Here is a 22,177-nt window from a genome sequence, read left to right on the forward strand (position 1 = left end):
GAGAGAAAAGGACACTCTTCTGTCTCCTTGCTCCCACTGTATATCCTACAGTACTAATTGTTGTTGTTTAGTCATTTAGTCGTGTCCGACACTTTGTGACCCCGTGGACCAGAGTACGCCAGGCACTCCTGTCTTCCACTGCCTCCCGCAGTTTGGTCAAACTCATGTTGGTAGCTTCGAGAACACTGTCCAACCATCTCGTCCTCTGTCGTCCCCTTCTCCTTGTGCCCTCCATCTTTCCCAACATCAGGGTCTTTGCCAGGGAGTCTTCTCTTCTCATGAGGTGGCCAAAGTATTGGAGCATCAGCTTCAGAATCTGTCCTTCCAGTGAGCACTCAGGGCTGATTTCCTTAAGAATGGATGCGTTTGATCTTCTTGCAGTCCACGGGACTCCCAAGAGTCTCCTCTAGCACCAGAATTCAAAAGCATCAATTCTTTGGTGATCAGCCTTCTTTATGGTCCAGCTTTCACTTCCATACATCACTACTGGGAAAACAGTACTAATTTATAAGTCCTAAATACTTGGAATTGCTGAGGGGAATGACTCCAGTTAAGAATGTTATAAGTAGCAGACAGCAACAGCATACTTTCGTGTGAGAAAATACTGAGGTTTTCAGGGTTCACAACTAGTTCTTAGACATGCTCAGTTCTTGTTGTCGTTTTCTCACAGAAATGAAAGAATGACTCTCCAGAAGCTAATGTGAACCAGTCTACTAATTTTAATATTTAATTCATTTGGCATATTATCTCCACAGATCTGCACCCCAGATTTGGTGGTGTTTTTGTCCTGTTCAAATCAGCGGCTGAAAGAGCGGTTAATGAAGCGTGCAGAACAGCAGGGGAGACCCGACGATAATCTCAAAGCTACGCAGAGACGCCTAACGAATTTCAAGCAGAACACGGTTCCATTGGTCAAATATTTCCAGGAAAGGGGACTGATCATGACTGTAAGTCTTCAGTCAATGTATATACTTGGTAGACAAATCGTAACTGTTGTTGAATTCCATGTAAGTAGAGGCATAGCATTATAGCCAATGTAATGTTAGGTCTATTAACTTCAGGACTGCGCACATATTCAAAAATAAGCCTTTAAAAATGCTTCTTTCTCTCTCTCTAAAAAAAAAAAGACACATAGACTTGCGCCTTTTGTCTTACATTTGGAGACTTTTAAGATTTTCATTCATTTACAGAAGTATGTATCTTTCCATTCCAAATATAGGTAGTCTGGGTTTTGTAATTCTTTTGTCTATCCTAGATAACTGATAAGGCTCCATATAGTGTAGAGCTATTCTGATGCTCTTTCTGTAGGTATAGATATGCACATTCATAAAATATTATTAGAAGTTTGTCTTTAGAAATGATTTCCCACCTTTGGGGAAAATATATCAGTATATTTCTGAAGCTACCTGTGGCTATTTTGCATTCTAAAATAACTATTGGGTGAAAATAATATTAGAACTTCTGGGAACATGTAGAGTGGCACTCTGTATTGGTTGGCTCAGAACTATAAAGTTTTGCCATTAATTCACATGTAGTTTCTCTGCTCAGAGTTGGAGAAAGTGGTGAGGTTTGTTTCAAGGCAACAATGTCATTTATTTGAAAAACCCTTGGGAAAATGAGTCTTCAAAATCTCAGAAAAACTTTCCATGCTATGCCAGGGCTAGTGATTCATCAGTTCTTCACTAGTATAAACGAACAGCATTTCTGTTGAGTCACTCAGGATGCATACTAAAGTGGCCCAGATAGCTCTTGCTAACATTTCTGAGATGAACTCTGCTTTCAAAGTAAAGTGACATCTATGTACCTTTTTTCAATATAAAAGTATACTGCAATGAAGTATACAGTTAGGGCTGTGATCCCACACACTTACCTCGGTAAGTTTCATTGAACTCAGTAGCACTTGCTTCTGCATTGGATTGCATAATTAGCATGTTTAACTCTGTCAGCCAAGAATACCTAATGTTTCCCATATGTTGATGGACTTCGAATTTATGTAATCTCTGGCCATTGGCCATACTGGCTGGACCTGATTGGAGTTGGTGTCCAAAATCTAAAAGGCCACAGTTTCCTACCCCTTTCATTGTAAACATATATAATATTATGGAGTAACTCCTATTGATTTTTAAAAAGTGATTTCATATGTTGGCTGTGGATGAAGTAATAATTTTATGTAAGTTTCAGGCTTCCTTAAAAATCTTTGTGAAGACTCTTTGTCAGAGCCATTCATCTGATAAATATTTCTGCAGATTTTGGAAGTATTAGTACTCAATGAATTTCACTTGTAGGCTCCATCAAAGCCACCATCTTAACATTTACAAAAGTCCACTTAAGGGCACTTTACATTTATGACTATACCAGGGGATTGTGTGTAATACCAATTTTATTATGTATGCGTAAATGTTAGGAGCCCACAATTGGCATTGGGTTTCCAACTCTCATACGTATATATGATATTTACACATGTACATCAATGATATGTTTGACATGCGTTAAATTGCATATATGAACTGTCACATATCAACCAACAAATGGTATGAACTGTAAGGCTTGGGAATGTCATAGTCATAAAACTATTGGATTTCTAGAAAAGTAATGTATGGCAAAAAGCCCACAACTTGGATCCTAAATTTTCATGAACAGGGTATAAAACAGTCCATTTTCACTTCTTCTTTTTTGGCATTGTACTTGAAAGGGTTATATAGCTTATCTAACTAATGTAACATCTGCTTGCCATTGCAATAGTTTCCTGCAACAATTAGGGTATTATCAACTACAGCCAGAAGGTTGAGAAAAAAAGAATCATCAGGTCTTTACAAGCTACTACTTCATACTTGGCAGCTAAAGCTTCTCAAGCAAGAGAGAAACTGTAGCCATAATGTAGGACTCATTTAATTAGAATATTTGTGTGAGAAATTAAAGGAAACAGGAAAGAAAGAATAATGTTGATCTAGTGTGTGAAAAGAGTCTGGCTTGCAGATAAGTAACTTCCGTTTAGTTAATGCACAACAATTCTTAATTATTATTTTTTAAAGAAACTTTAGTATTGTACAGCAAGCAACTAAACTTAGCTCAAGGAAATATTATTTGGAAAATAAGGTGATTGTGTGACAGTTTTAGAAGAATTTAAAGCAGTGAGCACTATCTTCTGGGCAAAAGTATGCCCTGAAATATTTGTGCTCTGACATAGTGCAGTGGGGGATGACTTGTGTAACTGGGGCTTCTGTGATGGGGACAAACTGCAGGGACACTGTCAGCACAAGCTTGTCTTGTGGAAAAGCTTTTGTAGTTATCCCTGCATGCCAGTCCTGTCTTAAGCATCACCTGCCAAATCTATCACAACAGGGCTTTTCTGCTGTGGTGCCTAATCTGCAGAAACATCTTCCTGCCTGCCACTCACACCCAAAAGCCAAATCTCCAGAATTTTCAGCACCTTCTGAAAACCTGTTTACCCCAGCATTTGTTGGTCATTGTTACCAAGTCTTTGAGGGATTGTCTCATTTATTGTGATTCTGCTGCATTTTATTGTATTCACTTTGTTTTTGATATTTTATCGCTTGTTCTATTGTTTGATTCATATTCTTACTGTTGTAATCTGCTCTGGATTATTTATGAAGGGTGACATAAAATACTGCAAGTAAATCAAGTGATTTTGCAAGTATCTATATCTATCTAATAGGGACGCGGGTGGCGCTGTGGGTTAAACCACAGAGCCCTAGGACTTGTCGATCAGAAGGTCGGCGGTTCGAATCCCTGCGACGGGGTGAGCTCCCGTGGCTCGGTCCCTGCTCCTGCCAACCTAGCAGTTCGAAAGCACGTCAAAGTGCAAGTAGATAAATAGGTACAGCTCCAGCGTGAAGGTAAACAGCGTTTCTGTGCGCTGCTCTGGTTCACCAGAAGCAGTTTAGTCATGCTGGCCAAATGACCCGGAAGCTGTACTCTGGCTCCCTCGGCCAATAAAGCGAGATGAGAGCCGCAACCCCAGAGTCGGCCACGACTGAACCTAATGGTCAGGGGTCCCTTTACCTTTACCTATATCTGTCTGTCTGTCTGTCTGTCTGTCTGTCTATATCTATCATCTATCTATCTATCTATCATCTATCTGTCTTCTATCATCTATCTATATCAGGCATAGGCAAACTCGGCCCCCCAGATGTTTTGGGACTACAACTCCCATGATCCCTAGCTAACAGAACCAGCGGTCAAGGATGGTGGGAATTGTAGTCCCAAAACATCTGGAGGGCCAAGTTTGCCTATGCCTGATCTATATCATCTATCTCCCAGTCAGGCCCAGCCATAGCCACGCTGTCTGGGACTGATGGGAATTGTAGATCAAAACATTTTGAGAGACTACCATTCTACATAAAGTGTTCATGCTATGTATTTCCATGACAAGCTGTAAGATAAGACTGCCTCTCTATAAAAAAATTAAATAAACATACTTTACTCCTTTTTTCCACAGCAATTTTTCCTTCCTAGAATTATACTTGCAAAACCCAAATAATACCATTAAATTGCAAGATACATTTGGTAGGCATTACTTCTAAGAATATATTTCCAGCAGTTACACATTTCAGTCTGCCAAGTAAAAGCCATGGAGATGGCATTAGATTTCCCCAAGGACTCTCATTCCCCCCCAGTATTTCTTTGTGAGCTCTTTTGGGAGGATGAGAGCATTAGGCCTTTTAGTAATTCCTTTAATGCTATTGAACAGAAATGTACTTTATGATTTCTTTGTAATGTCACAAAAACCTATTTTTCTCATGAAGTCTTGCTTCAACTTTTACAGATAAATCTAGCCCAACTCCTAAATTTCAGAGGTTTTTTCTTTGCTTTCTCATTTGGGATTCAGCATTTAAACTAAACAGGTTTTAGCTCTGATTTGTGATCCCTCTAAATGCTATTTATTTATTTATTTAAAAGCAACAATAAATAAATATACCTTTACTGTTCGAATAAAGGAAGCTATAAACTTCTTTGAGGGTTTTTTAAAACTAAAAAGTGCATGTAAAAATAAATGAAATGTGTGACAGAAAACAGATGAAGAGAAAGTGACTCAAGTGAATGCTAAAAGTTTGACACTTTCAAAGAGGCCAGTGGAGATTGTGAGTTACCAAGTCAAATGCAACCAGGTACTGTCTGCTTGTCTTGCTTTGTTTTGCCCTATCTCAGAACAGGGCACCATCATGACTAGTGATGGGTTGTGTTTGTCTCAGGGCATCACATGTTGGGCAGGCCAGCCTTCATGGCTGGTAGGATAGAGCTGGCTTTTATTGACATATGTAAGAAGCAACACACATTCATTTCCATAAATCATAAGAAAGGCTGAAATGTTTCCACCAAGAAGACTTCATATGAAAACTCAGATGCTACATGCTGCGTTGTTGGGCTTAGAAAAGGGTGGGAAATAATGTGGTCTTGGGTTGTTGGAAAGTTCCAATGATAGCATTCCCTAGTCCTGTTCAGGCTCACATTTCAGAACACTTCTGCCACAGCCAGAAAAGTAGACTTTTCAACTGTTTGTACAGGGTTAGGATGCACAACATTAAGCTCAGAGTCCTTTGGCTTTCATGACTCCCAAGGAAAGCCCTTCTCGTTTTTACAGCAGGAGTAGCCATCCTGGAGGGCACCACGTTGGTTACCTCTGGATTTACAGGGTCAGCTGATGCTATGACAGCATCTTGTTCACCTTTGATGACGCCAGTACATAACTTGAGTCTAATGTAGGCAATTATTTTTGGGTATTCCCAGTGCTCTTTCCTTTAGCTCACCTGCGATGTATTTTATCAGTCCTACAGTCTGTTGGTATTGCTGTGCTGATACTTGCACAAGACCCTGAAGATTTGCCACCTGTCAAAATAGACAGTATTGAGCTAGATGGATCAGTGGCCCGTATGGCAGCTTTATAAGTTCATGGCTATATGACAGTCTTCTGAAATGCTAATTCATCCACTACCTCCTCCTAGGTTTCTGCTTTCATACTGAGATTTCTTTTGTCCTCTGGGAAATTTGTCTCAGCTTGCAAACTTTTCTTGAGCCTTTATACAAACACTGAAGCCAAGGATTGATTTTTATCGTCCTGTTTTATTAATGCCTCCCCTATTTCTCCCATCTGATATTGCTGTAACTTTGCAGTCCTGTTTTGACTTGTTCTCTACAGGTACTGGACCTTTCCTATGAACTTTACAGGGTTCAACACAGGTCTCCTTTTTTCATTAAAAGTTCTTAACTTTTTACTGCCCGTTCAGTTTATTACTCATCTTCCCTTAATCTGAAGGTCTAGTATGCCATTTACTTAAGTGAAGTTTTGTACTCTGACCATATAAAGGCACCAGAGGGAGCACTCCAGATTGGCTCTGCTGCTTTGTCCATGCCCCCTGTTGTTGCCACTGCCCCCAGCCCCCTACAGCTCTGTGCCAGTTGCTACTGATAGAACCTCAGTTCCCATTAAATTACTAAAAATTGCATAGGATGCAGAGCTGACTTCGTTATCGTGTAGGAGATGGATATGGGCAATTCTGCTGCAAAAATCTGGAGCAACTGCAAAATATTTTGGCTGTTCAGGAGATCGTTTCTGCAGGTCAACAGAAACTATTCTAATCCAAAGCAGGCCTGTCATTGCCATGAGTGAAACCAGTTTGGTTCTTTTGTAGTTAAAGTATGAGCTTAAATATGATTCCTTGGAAGACAATACAAATAAAATTTATTCAGATTTCTCTTTCATTACTTTCATTATTTGTGTCCTTTGGTGAGGTGCATAAATTCATTTTCTGATCAAACTGTGAGCTCTTTAAATCCTGCACATATGATTGCTTCTGTTCTTTTGGGTTCTTTATTTACCATTGCTATTAAACGGGGAGGAAAATAACTCTCTCCTTATGGTTCTATTCTTGTTCTGATAGTTACAGAGATTTTACTTTTTATCACTTATAACATTATATTGAGCATTCCTTGAATTCAACATAACTCAAGCTTGCACTGGCTGTGCATATACTACTGTGCCAGGCTCACAGTTTGTGTATTAATTTCTTAACAACTTGGGTCTAGGATACTTAAAGGACTGCCTTATCCATTATATCCCTTCCCAATCACGGAGGCTTTAGGGAGTCACCCATGGCGCAGACGCACAGCTCATGTCAGCTATAAGCCACGTGTTCAATACTGTGGGCCCAATTTTGTGGAACAGGTCAGACAGGCCCCCTCCCTGTTGAATTCTGACACCAACTGAAGACATTTATTTTTTTTAATCCAGCAAGTATTTTAACTGAATTCTGATTTTATAGTTTAACTGAATTTTATTGCACCAAATTTACTGTACACTGTTCAGAGACAAATATAATTAGGCATATATAATTTTAATTAAGCAAATAGAAATTATTATTTAAATTGTTGATATAAAGTAAAAAATAAAGGCAAGGCAAAGCTGTATCTGTACGAAGTATCTCCCCTCCCCCTTCGCTACTTTTCAGTAGTTTTTTCCTGCTTGGGTTCCTCTTGAGCCCTTGTCCCAAGGGGGTCTCTCTGCAGGCATCCTGTCTAAGCAGCTCTGTGTGTTCAGTAGCCTCTCCTTTCTTCCCTTTGTATGCTGTGGTGAGAACAGGATGCTGGACTAAATAGGACATTGGCCTGATCCAGCAGGGTTTTCTTGCATTCTTATGTAGTGTATCTCCCCTCCCCACTCCAGCATAATACAATTATAGGATTTCTCTGTCAGCAAAACAAAAGAGGTCTATCACTAAGGACAAATTGAAAATGGGTTCTTCCTTCCGTTTTGCCGTGCGTGTTTTGAAATTCAGTTGTTGCAAGCAAGAATAGAAGCTTTTGAAGCTTTCTTCACTAATTAGCATAAAACACTCATTATCTCTGGACTCAGCTAGATTGATAAAGAAAAAGCGATATATATGCATTAGATATCCAGAAAGGGGAGGAGGAGAACGGCTATTTCAATTCCAGACTCAGCTCTGCAGTGAGGTGACCTGCAACTCGGGAGCTATGAAATAACTCTCAAGTGGCAAAATGTTAGCTTCTAGCTATTTACAAAGTGCTAGCGAATGCTCACGTGGAACACCAGAGGTGTTGAAAGCATGTGCTATGTATGAAAATACTCTACAAAACATGAAATTGCCATCAACGGTAATGGCTGTTTTTAAACAGAAAGAATGGCAATTCAGAGAACTGTCTAGAGTATTGAAAGCAGTTGAGCCACATCTTCTGTTCTTGATGTAGATTCATTTATGGAATGATGTAGATTCATTTAGGGAATGAGATGTATTCCCATTAATACTTAAACGCATTCAGGTTCTTTCCTTAATACTTTTGAAATGCTGTTTCCATCTCTGTGTTCATCCAGTTATTTAAATTGCTTGTTAGGCTGTCAGCTTGTCATACAGGTTTTAATTTCCTGCAGGCTTTGCTAATTTATTCCCTGTACAACTTCAGTTTAGCTGTCTTTGTTGAACCCAGCAAGGCTTCTCATAATTAAAAGTCAGAAACTACATACAGTCTTGCATTTCTAAGGTTAATAAATACAAATGATATTTTCATTGCCATATTCTATTAAACTAATCAGTTAAGGTCTTGAGCATGCAATGCTTAAATTCACTATTTGATGGAGATGGACTATTCTCGGTATATACACCTATACCGAGAATAGTGTAAACCATCCACTCACGTCATAACAACTAGAATTACTTTTGCTATCATTAGTGCCCTTTTCCAAGCCACTATAATCACAAAAACGGCTGATGAGATCCCTATGTAAGTGGACAGTTCAAACCAAAGTTTATCTACGCGATTGTATACCTAAGTTAAGTGTGTCATCAAATGGTGAAAATAAGCACTGGGGCTTATTAACTATAAGAAAACAGATATGAATTTCTAGATTGCAAAATGGTTTCACATCCTGTAGTGGCAACACAAATTCGACTGTGTACACACCATACATTTATAGCACATTTAAAGCACATCACTTACCTCAAAGAAACTTGGGAACTGTAATTAGTTAAGGGTACAGGGCACTGTCCTCTGTGAGGGGTAAACAATGGTTCCCATGATTTTCTGGGGTAATTCATATGCATTAAATAAATGACATGTAAATTCTAGCAGTCTAAAACAGGACTAGAAAACCATGGGGGTAGGGAATACAGTCTGCCAGGCCTCTCTGTCTGGACCTGCCAGGACTCTTACCTATTTCCTTACCTTTATTTTATTATATTTGTATCCCACCTTTCTTCCTAGAACCAAGGCAGTCACCCATCCAAGCACCAACCAGAGCCATACCTGTTTAGCATCGGCAAGGTGGTGGCCTCATGTGCTTTCAAACTATACCCTTCAGACCAAACCATGGGAATATACAGTGTGTACCCACCCTCTCTTTCCCAGCCATTCTGCTTGAGTGCTTTTGCCTGGCTGGAATGTGTCCTTAAACTGATAATAGTTTTAGTAGTAGTAGTAGTAGTAGTAGTAGTAGTGGTAGTAATAGAAGTAATAATAATTTATTAATTGTACCCCGCCCGTCTGACAGGGTTGTCTTAGCCACTCTGGTTGGCTTACAACAGAATATCAAAGAACACAACAAAACACAAAAAAATAAAAGCTTCCTGATACAGGGCTGCCTTCAGATGTCAGTGCCACAACTTTCACTCTCTGTCCTGAGATTGCATTTTAATAACTCAGACAGAACACTCTCTCTTTACTCTGATGCAACATTTAGTGTTGTTCCACTGGAGTTGTTAACATTTTTCCTGTAAACCACTAGACTGGTAACTACCTAATCTCTTTCCCATTTCATTTTAATCTTTCTACTGTGCTTTTCTAGAACCACTTTTCAGTTACAAAAACACTTGTTTTGCTAAAGAACAATGATTGCCTTGTTTTCAGTCATTACTTTCTTCCTACATTGTCCACAATATGGTCATTTTTGCCAGATACTGTAAAAATCACAATGTATTCAGCATGTACGAGACAGCAGTTTTACAAGGTGGTTTCTCTTTGTGATTTTCCCCCTTCTCTCTTTTATATGCCTGCTGCCAAGCATTTCTGTCCACCATCTTCAATGACTTCATCTCTCACTGAATTCCCTGTTCATGGCAGTTTATGTGCCCTTATGATACGCTGTGCCTCCAATTCCAGATGGCTCAGAATTTCCCTTCTTTAGATGTCTTGGAATATATTTGAGGGCTGTTCCCTTTTGACCAAGTCACTTTTTGGTTCAGGGCTTATGTAGGTACTTCACAACAAGAAAAAGGAGCAGTTATATTTGTGATAATTTACAATATAAGTTTACACTAAACCAAGAGCCCTTGCACACAAACTATTTACAGTGCCGTAGCTATTTGTTTCAGTGGCTTTTGGAGTTAAATTTGTATGTCACTGTTTCATGGTATGTGATTGCCTTGTTTCCTGTCCACACGAACTAGTAAGTGGTCAGAGTTATGAGCATGGACACAGAGCAATGATAGTCCTTAAAAAGGGATTTTGTGTGTTTGTGATGCTGGGGTATTTAACACCTGTTATTCCAGAATTATGTTTGGGGGTGGTGTTAGATGGCAAGAATTTCTTGAGTTAACTGCTTTAGTCTGAGATATGCATAACTTGTCAGAAGAGGTTGATGAAAGCGGGAAAGTGTGAAATGGAAGTTGCTCAAACCACACACTCCAAAGGCCACACAAAGTGTGGGAAATTGCATAAAACAGCTTCAACACAATAAAAATATTGCAGAACCATTTTAGATCTTTGACAAAAAAAAAATTGGCTATAGAAGAAAAGATAGTTTGATGACTGCAGTATTCCAGAAAGCGATGGAATAATAACAAGGTCATGTGGAAACGCATGGAATTTTTTTTAAAAGACAGCAACAATAGTGCTACAATTTATATGTCTGGAAGGGACACAAACCTCTTTTCAGAAGCTCCACAATATCAGTTTCCTCTGCCCCTCCACTTTACAGAAGAATTGTCTACTGATGCTTTCACTAATCCTGATCCTGGTAGATCACAGGATCCTTATTGTGTACAAAAAGTTACGGGGTAAAAGCTAAAAAAACTCTGTCCTCCACCCCCCCAAGCCCAATCCACCCACTCCATGCCCGCTCCTCCTCCCTCCAATGACAATGGGTAGATCACTGCCAGTTTTTTTTATACTGGGAGTAGATCACAGTCTCTTGGGAGCTGGACATGCCTGTGCCCATCTCTTTTCTGTTGCCTTGATCAAAGCACAGACTCTTTGGATAGCTGTGTAATTCCTGGCCTCTTGTGGTAGAGCAGGTGAGAAACCAAATTTAATCATAACCTAAATTGTTTTGTTCAGTCAATATGAAAACAATATTCCATAAATACTCCGAATTGCTATGCAATATCTATAACTTCATTAAGTGGCCCGGTGCAACACTTTATGTTTACTTTTATGTTTAGTTTGCCTATTAAATGTGCAGAATCCATATATATATAAAATGAAGGAAATTTAGCTGAAATTACAAAGCACTGCATATTTCCCCCTCACTGTCTCAGTGCTAATATTTGCCTCACTTGCTTCACTTATGGCTATCAAAGAGCTTGCTTTAGGAGGAAAGAGCTTAGAATCATAGAGTTGGAAGAGACCACAAGGGTCATCGAGTCCAACCCCCTGCCAAGCAGGAAACACCATCAGAGCACTCCTGACATATGGTTGTCAAGCCTCTGCTTAAAGACCTCCAAAGAAGGAGACTCCACCACACTCCTTGGCAGCAAATTCCACTGTCGAACAGCTCTTACTGTCAGGAAGTTCTTCCTAATGTTTAGGTGGAATCTTCTTTCTTGTAGTTTGTATCCATTGCTCCGTGTCCGCTTCTCTGGAGCAGCAGAAAACAACCTTTCTCCCTCCTCTATGTGACATCCTTTTATATATTTGAACATGGCTATCATATCACCCCTTAACCTCCTTTTCTCCAGGCTAAACATGCCCAGCTCCCTTAGCCGATCCTCATAAGGCATCGTTTCCAGGCCTTTGACCATTTTGGTTGCCCTCCTCTGTACACGTTCTAGTTTGTCAGTGTCCTTCTTGAACTGTGGTGCCCAGAACTGGACACAGTACTCCAGGTGAGGTCTGACCAGAGCAGAATACAGTGGCACGATAACTTCCCTTGATCTAGATGCTATACTCCTATTGATGCAGCCCAGAATTGCATTGGCTTTTTTAGCTGCCGCGTCACACTGTTGGCTCATGTTAAGTTTGTGGTCAACCAAGACTCCTAGATCCTTTTCACATGTACTGCTCTCAAGCCAGGTGTCACCCATCTTGTATTTGTGCCTCTCATTTTTTTTGCCCAAGTGCAATACTTTACATTTCTCCCTGTTAAAATTCATCTTGTTTGTTTCGGCCCAGTTCTCTAATCTGTCAAGGTCGTTTTGAAGTGTGATCCTGTCTTCTGGGGTGTTAGCCACCCCTCCCAGTTTGGTGTCATCTGCAAATTTGATCAGGATGCCCTTGAGTCCATCATCCAAGTCGTTGATAAAGATGTTGAATAAGACCGGGCCCAAGACAGAACCCTGTGGCACCCCACTAGTCACTCTTCTCCAGGATGAAGAGGAACCATTGATGAGCACCCTTTGGGTCCGGTCAGTCAGCCAGTTACAAATCCACTGAGTGGTAGCATAGTCAAGACCGCATTTTACCAGCTTCTTTACAAGAATATCATGGGGCACCTTGTCAAATGCCTTGCTGAAATCAAGGTAGACTACATCCACTGCGTTCCCTTCATCTACCAGGCTTGTAATTCTGTCAAAAAATGAGATCAGGTTCGTCTGACATGACTTATTTTTCAGAAATCCATGCTGACTATTGGTGATCACAGCATTCCTTTCTAGGTGCTCACAGATTGTTTGCTTAATGATCTGCTCCAGAATCTTCCCTGGTATTGATGTTAGACTGACTGGGCGGTAATTATTTGGGTCCTCTCTTTTCCCCTTTTTGAAAATAGGGACAACATTTGCCCTCCTCCAGTCTGCCGGGACTTCGCCTGTTCTCCAGGAATTCTCAAAGATGACTGCCAGTGGTTCTGAGATCACATCTGCCAGTTCTTTTAATACTCTTGGATGCAGTTCATCTGGCCCTGGAGACTTGAATACATCTAAACTAGCCAAGTATTCTTGTACTATCTCCTTAGTTATTCTGGGCTGTGTTTCCTCTGAATCATTTCCTCCAAATTCTTCAGGTCGGGCATTGTTTTCTTTATCGGAGAAGACTGAGGCAAAGAAGGCATTGAGGAGTTCAGCCCTTTCTGTGTCCCCTGTTTGCATTTCACCATCTTCTCCTCTGAGTGACCCCACTGTTTCTTTGTTCTTCCTTTTGCTACGAACATACCCATAGAAGCCTTTTTTGTTGCTTTTAACCTCTCTAGCAAGCCTGAGTTCATTCTGTGCTTTAGCTTTTCTGACTTTGTGTCTACACGTGCTGGCTATTTGTTTGAATTCCTCTTTGGTGGTTTCCCCCCTTTTCCATTTTTTGTACACATCCTTTTTTAATCTTAACTCAGTTAAAAGTTCTTTAGATAGCCACCCTGGCTTCTTTAGGCACCTTCCATGTTTCCGTCTCATTGGTATTGCCTGAAGTTGTGCTTTTACTATCTCCCTCTTAACAAACTCCCAGCCATCATGAACTCCCTTTCCTTTTAGTATTACTGTCCATGGGATCTCACCCAGCACTTCCCTAAGTTTTATGAAGTCGGCTTTCTTAAAGTCAAGAAATTGAGTCCTAGTATGCTTGGCTGCTCCTTTCCGTTGTATAGTAAACTTCAGAAGAGCATGATCACTTGCGCCTAATGATCCTTCCACTTCTACCCCATTAACCAGGTCATCGACATTGGTTAGGACCAGATCTAAAATGGCTGTTCCTCTTGTTGCTTCTCCCACTTTCTGGACAATGAAGTTGTCTGCAAGGCCAGTGAGGAATCTGTTTGACCTTATGCTCTTGGCTGAGTTTGACATCCAACAAATATCTGGGTAATTGAAGTCCCCCATTACTACTATCTCCCTTCCTTTTGCATGCTTGGCCATCTGTTCCAGGAAGGCATCATCTATGTCCTCCGTTTGGCTTGGGGATCTATAGTAAACTCCCACAATGAGGTCACTGTTATTCTTCTCTCCCTTAATTTTGACCCAAGCTTAGTAAGTATATATGATACAGCAGAGGCAATAGAAATTTAAACACACCCAAGAGGCTCTGCTTTAAACTGTGTATTTTGCAAGCGCTTTATACATTAGTTCTCAATAAGCTTCCTTTCCTCTTAGTTCCAGTGAGACATGTTGTGTTATATTGCCTTTGATTTCTAGAGTTCAACGCTCTCAAGCCACTGAGAAATTATGCAGTTTTCCACCTCCACAATAACAATTATAAAGAATGTAGTAACATAATCCAATCACATTACTCCACTAAGTAACACTTAACAGTGTTACTTAGACATCTGAAGCCCTTCCCACACTTCCTTTCCCTTTGTACCATATGATAAAAAGGCAGTATGTATGATCCAGCCAAAGTTAAGCACTCTGAATTTCCATAGATACAATGGGAGCATATTTAACATTTACAGCCTGCTTTACTTTCCCACTTAAGTCAGTGGGACTTTACATTGCATACCTATTGGCTTGATTGTACTTTTGATTTTTTTTAAAAAAAATACATTTAGTATGTACTTTCGGTTAGACAAAAATAACCAGCCAATTGTCCAGATAGTTTTAGGCAATAAAAATTATTCAACATGAACTGAATAATTAATGTAAATAATGATGAAGTAATGTATATTTTAGTTGGGTTAGAAATTTGCATTTCCCCCCCTACAGATTGTTTAGCTTTTGTAGCCTAAACTCAGGGTGGGGCTAGAAGTTATTAGCTTCTTAACACTCTCCCTGCCTGGCAGTTTTTAATACTTCCTGACAGTAAGAGCTGTTCGACAGTGGAATTTGCTGCCAAGGAGTGTGGTGGAGTCTCCTTCTTTGGAGGTGTTTAAGCAGAGGCTTGACAGCCATATGTCAGGAGTGCTCTGATGGTGTTTCCTGCTTGGCAGGGGGTTGGACTCGATGGCCCTTGTGGTCTCTTCCAACTCTATGATTCTATGATTCTATGAATACCCGCCTACAAGCTGACTTTCAAAGGCAGGAGTGAGTCCATCTGTGGGATAAATGGTTGGGAGGCATTTGTAGGTGAGAATCAGCTGGTGAAGTAAAGATTTGGAACACAGGAGTTGTCTTAAGTTGAGTCAGGCCAACATTGAGTAGAAGTGGCTCATCTGGTTATATTGGGGGTCCTTCACAGTCCTACCTGGGCATAACAGGGATCAAACCTGTGACTTCTGCATGTATAGCATGTGTTCCACTTTTCATGTATTGTGCTTCCCATTTTTCAGTCCTCATATCTTTGGAAATTCAGGGATTGTAGCTATTCTTAGCAGAGAAAAAGAGGCATTTCAAAATTGGAACGCAGAAGAAAGATCCAACTGAGAGATGGTGTATTGCAGTCTTACAAGATATCATGTTTCCAAGCTTTCAGTTTACACTGTTGTTGTTTTGTATTGTCTCAAAAATAAGCCCTTGGACCAAATCTTGTGAAATACAAACATTGCTATAGGGAAACAAATCCAATTTTCAAAGTCCATAAACTTTTTAAATGCCCATAATCTTTATTGTATTTATGAACCAAAAGCCAATATAACAAAATAGTTTAAATTGAGAATATGATTCAAGAAGCATAAATATAAGTTTGAATGAAATAAATTAGGTCTAATGTATTTTGGGGCATGAAAGTGAACACTGGGGAGCTCTTGTAGACATCAGTTATGAACCTGCAGTTAATATTTTTAAGAAGCAATTGTAGTTTGGTTTTAAAATCTTTTCATGCCTTTCTTTACCGACATAGCTTACCTAAAGGCATATAATTTGAAGGTTAGCTTTTACTGTTGTAACCAGTAAATCTCAGGTAGAAACAAACAACAGCCGATAGCAGAAGGGCTGGCATTCTCCTGCTTAAACGACCAAAGCTTGAAATTGTTAGCAGAGGAACATTTTGTTTGGATACATACAAGGGAAGTGTGCTAGTTATCTAAGCCAGTTTTTACATCCTACAACCTGTGCCTACGATTCATGATGGAACTGCATGGTATTGCAGTTCCACATATTAAGAAGCTTGTTTCTGTTACCAGCAGCTACACATAGGTTGTTGCATTTGTGAATTGAGGCTTAGCTGACATAATAAATCTATGAGCTGATTGCCTATGTCTTTTTCTTTGCTTGAAAGTAGATTCAGGGGAGCTCAGTTTGGACTTATCCAAAGCTACTGTTATAACGCCCCCTAGGGGAGGGTGGAAAGGGCAGATACTAGGGAGACTTATTTCAAATACTGGGCATCTGCCTTTTCCTCCCTTTATGACTAAGAGCAGTTTAGAAGGCAGGGGTGATTCTGATAGAGAAAACGGCACTAAGATTAACCCCCATGCCCCAGCACTGTGATCCCAAGTCCAAATCGCCCTTTCCCAATGGATGCTTCTAAGCAAAGAATAAGACATTGGATGGTCCAATCACATCATGACTAGTTTAGCCCCAGAGAGTTTAAGAAAATGTGCTTTGAAACAACCAATTAATGAATATGTTCACATGTAACAGTTTTCCAGAGTAATTTATGGCCCCTCCCTTAAAAACACCTTTTCTCTCCGCAATGCAATTCTTATATCCACGATCTTAAATTCAGTGATCGTTGAGTAAGGGAGTAATTACAATTAATACTTTTTTCATAAGGAGGCTCTAACCAATTATTTCTGTCTGGAATGACCAAAGTAGTTACCTTCAGTTGAACAGGCAAACTATCTTAGGTAGCCTTGTAAGCATTTGTCTTCATGAGAAAGCGATCTGACATCAACAGGTAGATTGACCTACAAGTTAGTAATGGAAGAGATAATCTTTAAAGCTGAAATACCATACTTACTTACCTTGGAGTAAATCCTATTAAACAGGGAGGCTTACTTCTGAATAGACATGTATAAGATTGTGCTGTAAAGTATGTGGGGCATAAGCTGTTTTGCCTGATTAATTTGTGCTGCATGTACTCTATTCAAGGTCCTGGGTTCACATATTGGGTACAGCTGGGAAACCAAAGGCTGAATCTCCAGGGCCTGTTCCAGAGGTCACTAGATTACACTCAGACTGTACCTTTTAGGGGCTATATAGCTCAGTAGTAGAGGACTTCCTGTACATAGGTTCCATCTTCAAGTAAAATATGTCAAATAGCAGCATTAGGGAGAAGGATTGTCTGAGACCACAATCTGCTGCCAGATTGACCCATTAGATCCTTGGTCTGGCTCAGTGTAAGATGACTTACTGCATTCTTATGTGACTCCAGTACATTTAGTAAACCATCCTACATCTCTAGTTATTATTAGCTGTCTTGAAAAGGATTCAAAATAAGGAGAGAAACTAGGCTGAGTTTTAATACCTATGCCACTTTCCTCCACCACTGTAATTCCCTTGTCCAAGACACCTGTGTATATACTGTCCACTTCTATTATAGTTACTGATGACAGCCTGAGGGACAGAGCAAAACAACTTGACTAGTGCATCATTGGCAACGCTGGAAAAAAAGAAATGACAACACAGAACTTAAATGTCTAAGAACTGATTCGGGGAGGAGAAATGGAGAGTAAATAGATTTCTTCTGTCAAAAACGCTCAGCACAACTGTCATTACATTTTAAAAGCAGTTAAAATGCATTCATAAGCCAGATTCATAAGCATGGCCCTCCTCCTTCATTTTTTATCACATAATACTAACTAGTCACCCACTCAGCACAAAGCAAACCTTCTCATTACTCACATATTAGCCTCACAGCAAGAGAACTTCCAATTAAGCATGGCAGTTTTCTCAGAGTATTTTGGGGGGTGGGGTGGGGGGAACACACAGCACTCATCCAGTTGCTGATTTGTACAAAGTGGGAACATGTTTTAAAATTGGTTTAATGAACAGACTTAATCAAAGCAGTGTAGACGAACCCTGTTCATATTTAGTTGAAAGTATGTCCCATTGCTCTGTGGATCTTCTATGTAAGTATGCAGAGGATTTTGTTTCATTTTGGTGTGCTCAGCTATGCCTAACTCTGCATAGCATGGGACTCTAAGCTGTGGTCCTTCAGATACTTACTAGGGAGACTTATTTCAAATTAACAAGTGGTAGGATGCAGTTGTTAACTATGACATCTGAGAGGACCAGTTTTATTCAGTGGTCCCTAGGCATCTCCTGCTTATTTTTGAAGCCAATACTCTTTCCCAGCTCTGTTTGGAGATGCAGGGATTGAAACAGAGGCTTTCTGCATGCGAAGGTGCTCTACCTCCAGGCTGTGGATCCAAAGCTTTAACTGAGACACAGCTCATTATGTTAGTCTCTTACCAATCGTGATTCATGAAAGATTGCAAGTTTACATGGACACAATGTTAAGTCTTTGCATGCCTAGATAAAGTGACTGTAGGTGAGGAATTTGAATTTTTGGAGCATTTTTGGGGGGTTATGTGACCAGTGTGTTAATAGGATTGGAGAAATGTAGTATTGTTGCTACCGGGTTAGGATGAATGCAGCTTAGTTACATGATAATTAACGCCATCAAGCAAATTATGAAACTACCATATAAGAAGAACTAATAAGAGTCAGCTCAGTAGCTCTCCAATAATCTCCTTCAATTATTTTGTGAATTAACTTTTAGAGAGAATGTATATGTACTGTTACAACCCAAATATTATGTTTATTATTTTATTATTTGTTAAATTGGCATACAGCCCTATACCTGGAGATCTCAGTGCAGTTCACAGCACATAATTACAATATAAAAAACACAAAATACATAACACAACAAAGACAAAGACAACTCAATGACAAACCTACCTATACGACGCTGACACAAACCTCACACATACACTATGTGAAAGAATGAAAGTGTGCTACCCCCCTTCTCTCTCCCCCCACTCTTCTCCCCCAACCTTATACTGTATACAGTATTAAAGTCTCACATCAAATATGACTGATCTATAGAAAGGACTTTATGGTCTGAAAATTGAGTTCTTGTATGTACTTTAGTAACCAAAGAAAATCTTTAATAAAAACATTTTAAAAAATAACCCTCCCTTCCACAGCATATTTTAAAAGGGCATTAGATGTCAATAAGCCAAAGGCCTGGTTAAAGAGAAATGTTTTTGCCTGTGATCACTTGTATTTATGGTGCTTCATATCATTCATATAGGTAGACTGCCCAAAGAGGGTCATATATGGCATCCTGGTTTCACTATAGCGATGAGAAGCAGGTCTGTGGCTTCTTTTTGATGGCAAGTTATTTGAGAGCCATGTTTGATTGCACAGGCTTTAACCTGCACCGTGAGAGGGAAAGGGAGTGAGCAAGCCATGTGCTGCCAGAAAATGAACATTTTTAGGTTTCCTCTGTGATTTTGTTACTTTCAAAATATCAAAATAGAGCCATCAGAATGTAAAGGTTAAACCAATTTAAAATGTTCATAAAGGTTTTCAAAAACAGGAAACATTTATTGTAATGGTATTTCTGGAGTAGGCGACAATGGCACATTTTTAAAAAACAGTTATTTTTGTTAACCATAAACTGCTAAGAGGACGGGGCTGTAGCTCAATGATAGCTTTGCTTGCAGAAGGTCTCCGATTCAATCCCTGGTGTTTCTATGAAGGGCTAAATCAGAGCTTTCCAAACTTTTCATGTTGTTGATACACTTTTTAGACATGCATCATTTTGTGACACAGTAATTCAGTTTTACTAGCAGCCTAACCCCTTTCCAGCCCTGGGAGGAGCGTGGTGAATATTCGCATGACACATCTACACACTGCAACCAACACACTAACATGTCACAACACACAGTTTGGAAATCTCTGGGCTAAATAGTATTAAAAGTATAATAACATTATTTAGCCACCATTATAAAATCAATTATTTTGGGGAATGTTGCTTAGTTAGACACAATTCTTTCAAAGAATTATTAACAGATTTCGGCTGGAAATATAGAACTCTTTTTGGATTAATGCTTCTGAAATTCAGAATGTATTTATTACTCAGTGACTTGGCCAAGTTTTATTGTTCATTTTGAAAACAGTTGAGATAAACAAGAGATGGCCCTACAGTTTAGTGGCCTTTCACATGCTGCAACTGTTGTGGTTTAATTTCAACCAGGAATGGGGGACTCGTGAGTCCCACCAGCCCCAGCTTGCGTGGCCAATGGTGAGGAATGATGGGAATTGTAGTCCAAAGGCATCTGGAGGGCAACAGACTCCCTGTACCTGATTTAAACATTTGGTAAGCTGTTGTAAGAGAAATGTACTTGAAAGTCATTCCAGCCAAAGCCCGCTAACCTATTTTCTTTTAAAGTAATGCAGGACAGGCACTGACTGAGTTTATGATGCAGCTGCCAGAGACGGCTATTCTCTGTAATAACAGGAAAGTAGTGACTCCATAGTGGGAGAATATGGCTCCATGGTGGGAGAATTGGAGTGCAAATACACAAGATTGTTCCTGTTCATTTGTGAAGTGTTACAGAATATGATCATATCCTAGCAACACCTTAATATATGCAAAAAAGAGGGTTAAAGCAAATAATTTTGCTTAGTACTGCTGCTAGCAACTAAAACTAAAGTTTTTTTTTTAAAAAAAAAAAAAGCACAAGACATTGCTTTAGACTGAGCACTTGTCTGTCTCTTCAAGAAAGCTAGGCTTCAGAGTGTTGGGATTAAGGTCTGCATCAAACTGCACAGTGGAGTGTTAGCAGGAAAAGCAGGAGAGGCCCACTAAAATATAAATGAGCTGCTTGCCCTTTGGATTCATTCTTCATGAAACAAAACATTAATCCAAAATGAAGAACGACCTCAGGTATGGGGGTTCTGCCAGATGGAGTCAGCTGGAAATTAAAGCTGCTCCAAGGTTGGTGGGCAAGGCAAACACAGGAAGCTAAGGAATGTTATTTTTGTCAGATGAAAGCATGCACAGCAGAGGACATGCATACAAGACCAGCAGCCTGATCTTTGGCAATTTTGCTTTGTGGAATGAGACTTAGTCTCAACTAAGTGTGCTTCGGAATTCCGCTTGGGAATAAGTAGTAGGTTGACTTGGGCTGGATTTATGTCCTGCTTCCTCCCGTTCAGTTCCTTGGAAAATTACTTTGACATTCTATCCTCCTTGCATAGAAAGTGGGAATAAACAAATTTCCCATCAGTTTGAATCTGAATTGCTCATTGATTTTTTCACAGTGATTCTTCTGTCCATACTAGTTATTTAGAATACTGTTAAAAATGTGATAGGTGTGATGTTTTGAGGCTTTTCCAGAGACTAGTTACCTGAAGGTATGACATTGACTATTTGTGTTGCAAAGGTTTATATTTTATTTTTTCATCTTAGTTCATTTTTTCTGTAATATTCATGTATTATATGGATGGATGAGCTTCAAGCTTGTGGGATATGTTTGTTTGCTTACTAGAGCCCTCAGATCCATCAGCTAGGGGACAAGTGTTTGCATAGGGACTCAGTGGGGGAGACATTCACTTAAATAAAGGTAAAGAGGACTTCTGAATACATCCTCCCCCAGGAATTTGTTTTTGTTACCAAATGTGAGTTCTTAGTTTTTCACATAAAAATTCATGTATGGCTCCCCCCCCCCCCACACATCTCCCTTCCCAAATTTCTTCATTTCAGCAGCATTTAGTCTTTATTTTTTATAGTTTTCATTTATATACATTACAACAATTATTTAACCAAGTTTTAACATTTTCAATTTTGACTCCCTCCCCGCTCTTTCTGCGGTTCCTTACATTTATTTTCGTCCTTTCCTGCATACTTCAAATTGCCTTATTCTTTTAATCGTCTACTCTCATATATATCTCATATCTATTTTTTAAACTGCAGGTTTTTACAATAATCCTGCCAGTGTCTCGATCTGCTTATAGTTTGTTTATAAATACTCAATAAACCACTTCCATTCCTTCTAAAAGGTTTCTTATTCTTCCGGTAAGTTTCGCCATTTAGGCATTCTCCACTGGTTTCTGCATTCAATCTTCTTTCTTCGGGACCTCTTCATCCTTCCACTTTTGGGCAAATAACATTCTTTAATCGGTGCTTTTTTCTGGGTATACTCAAAGGTATGCGGTACCAACACCCCCCTTCCTCCCCC

At 39.6% G+C, this 22,177-nt stretch overlaps 2 protein-coding genes across 2 annotated transcripts in view; both read left to right on the forward strand.

The window, feature by feature from the left end:
• ST6GALNAC3 (ST6 N-acetylgalactosaminide alpha-2,6-sialyltransferase 3) overlaps positions 1 to 22,177 on the forward strand; it is a 643,023-nt gene that overhangs the window by 578,848 nt on the left and 41,998 nt on the right. The gene's annotated exons all lie outside the window — the stretch shown is intronic.
• AK5 (adenylate kinase 5) overlaps positions 1 to 22,177 on the forward strand; it is an 86,236-nt gene that overhangs the window by 26,125 nt on the left and 37,934 nt on the right. Inside the window, exon 6 of the mRNA XM_083448432.1 lies at positions 756 to 947. Within this exon, the coding sequence (XP_083304558.1) occupies positions 756 to 947 (192 nt within the window). The remainder of the gene's footprint in view (positions 1 to 755; positions 948 to 22,177) is intronic.

The sequence above is a fragment of the Podarcis tiliguerta genome (assembly GCF_965153285.1).
Source record: "Podarcis tiliguerta genome assembly, chromosome: 6".
NCBI classification, from domain to species: Eukaryota; Metazoa; Chordata; class Lepidosauria; order Squamata; family Lacertidae; genus Podarcis; species Podarcis tiliguerta.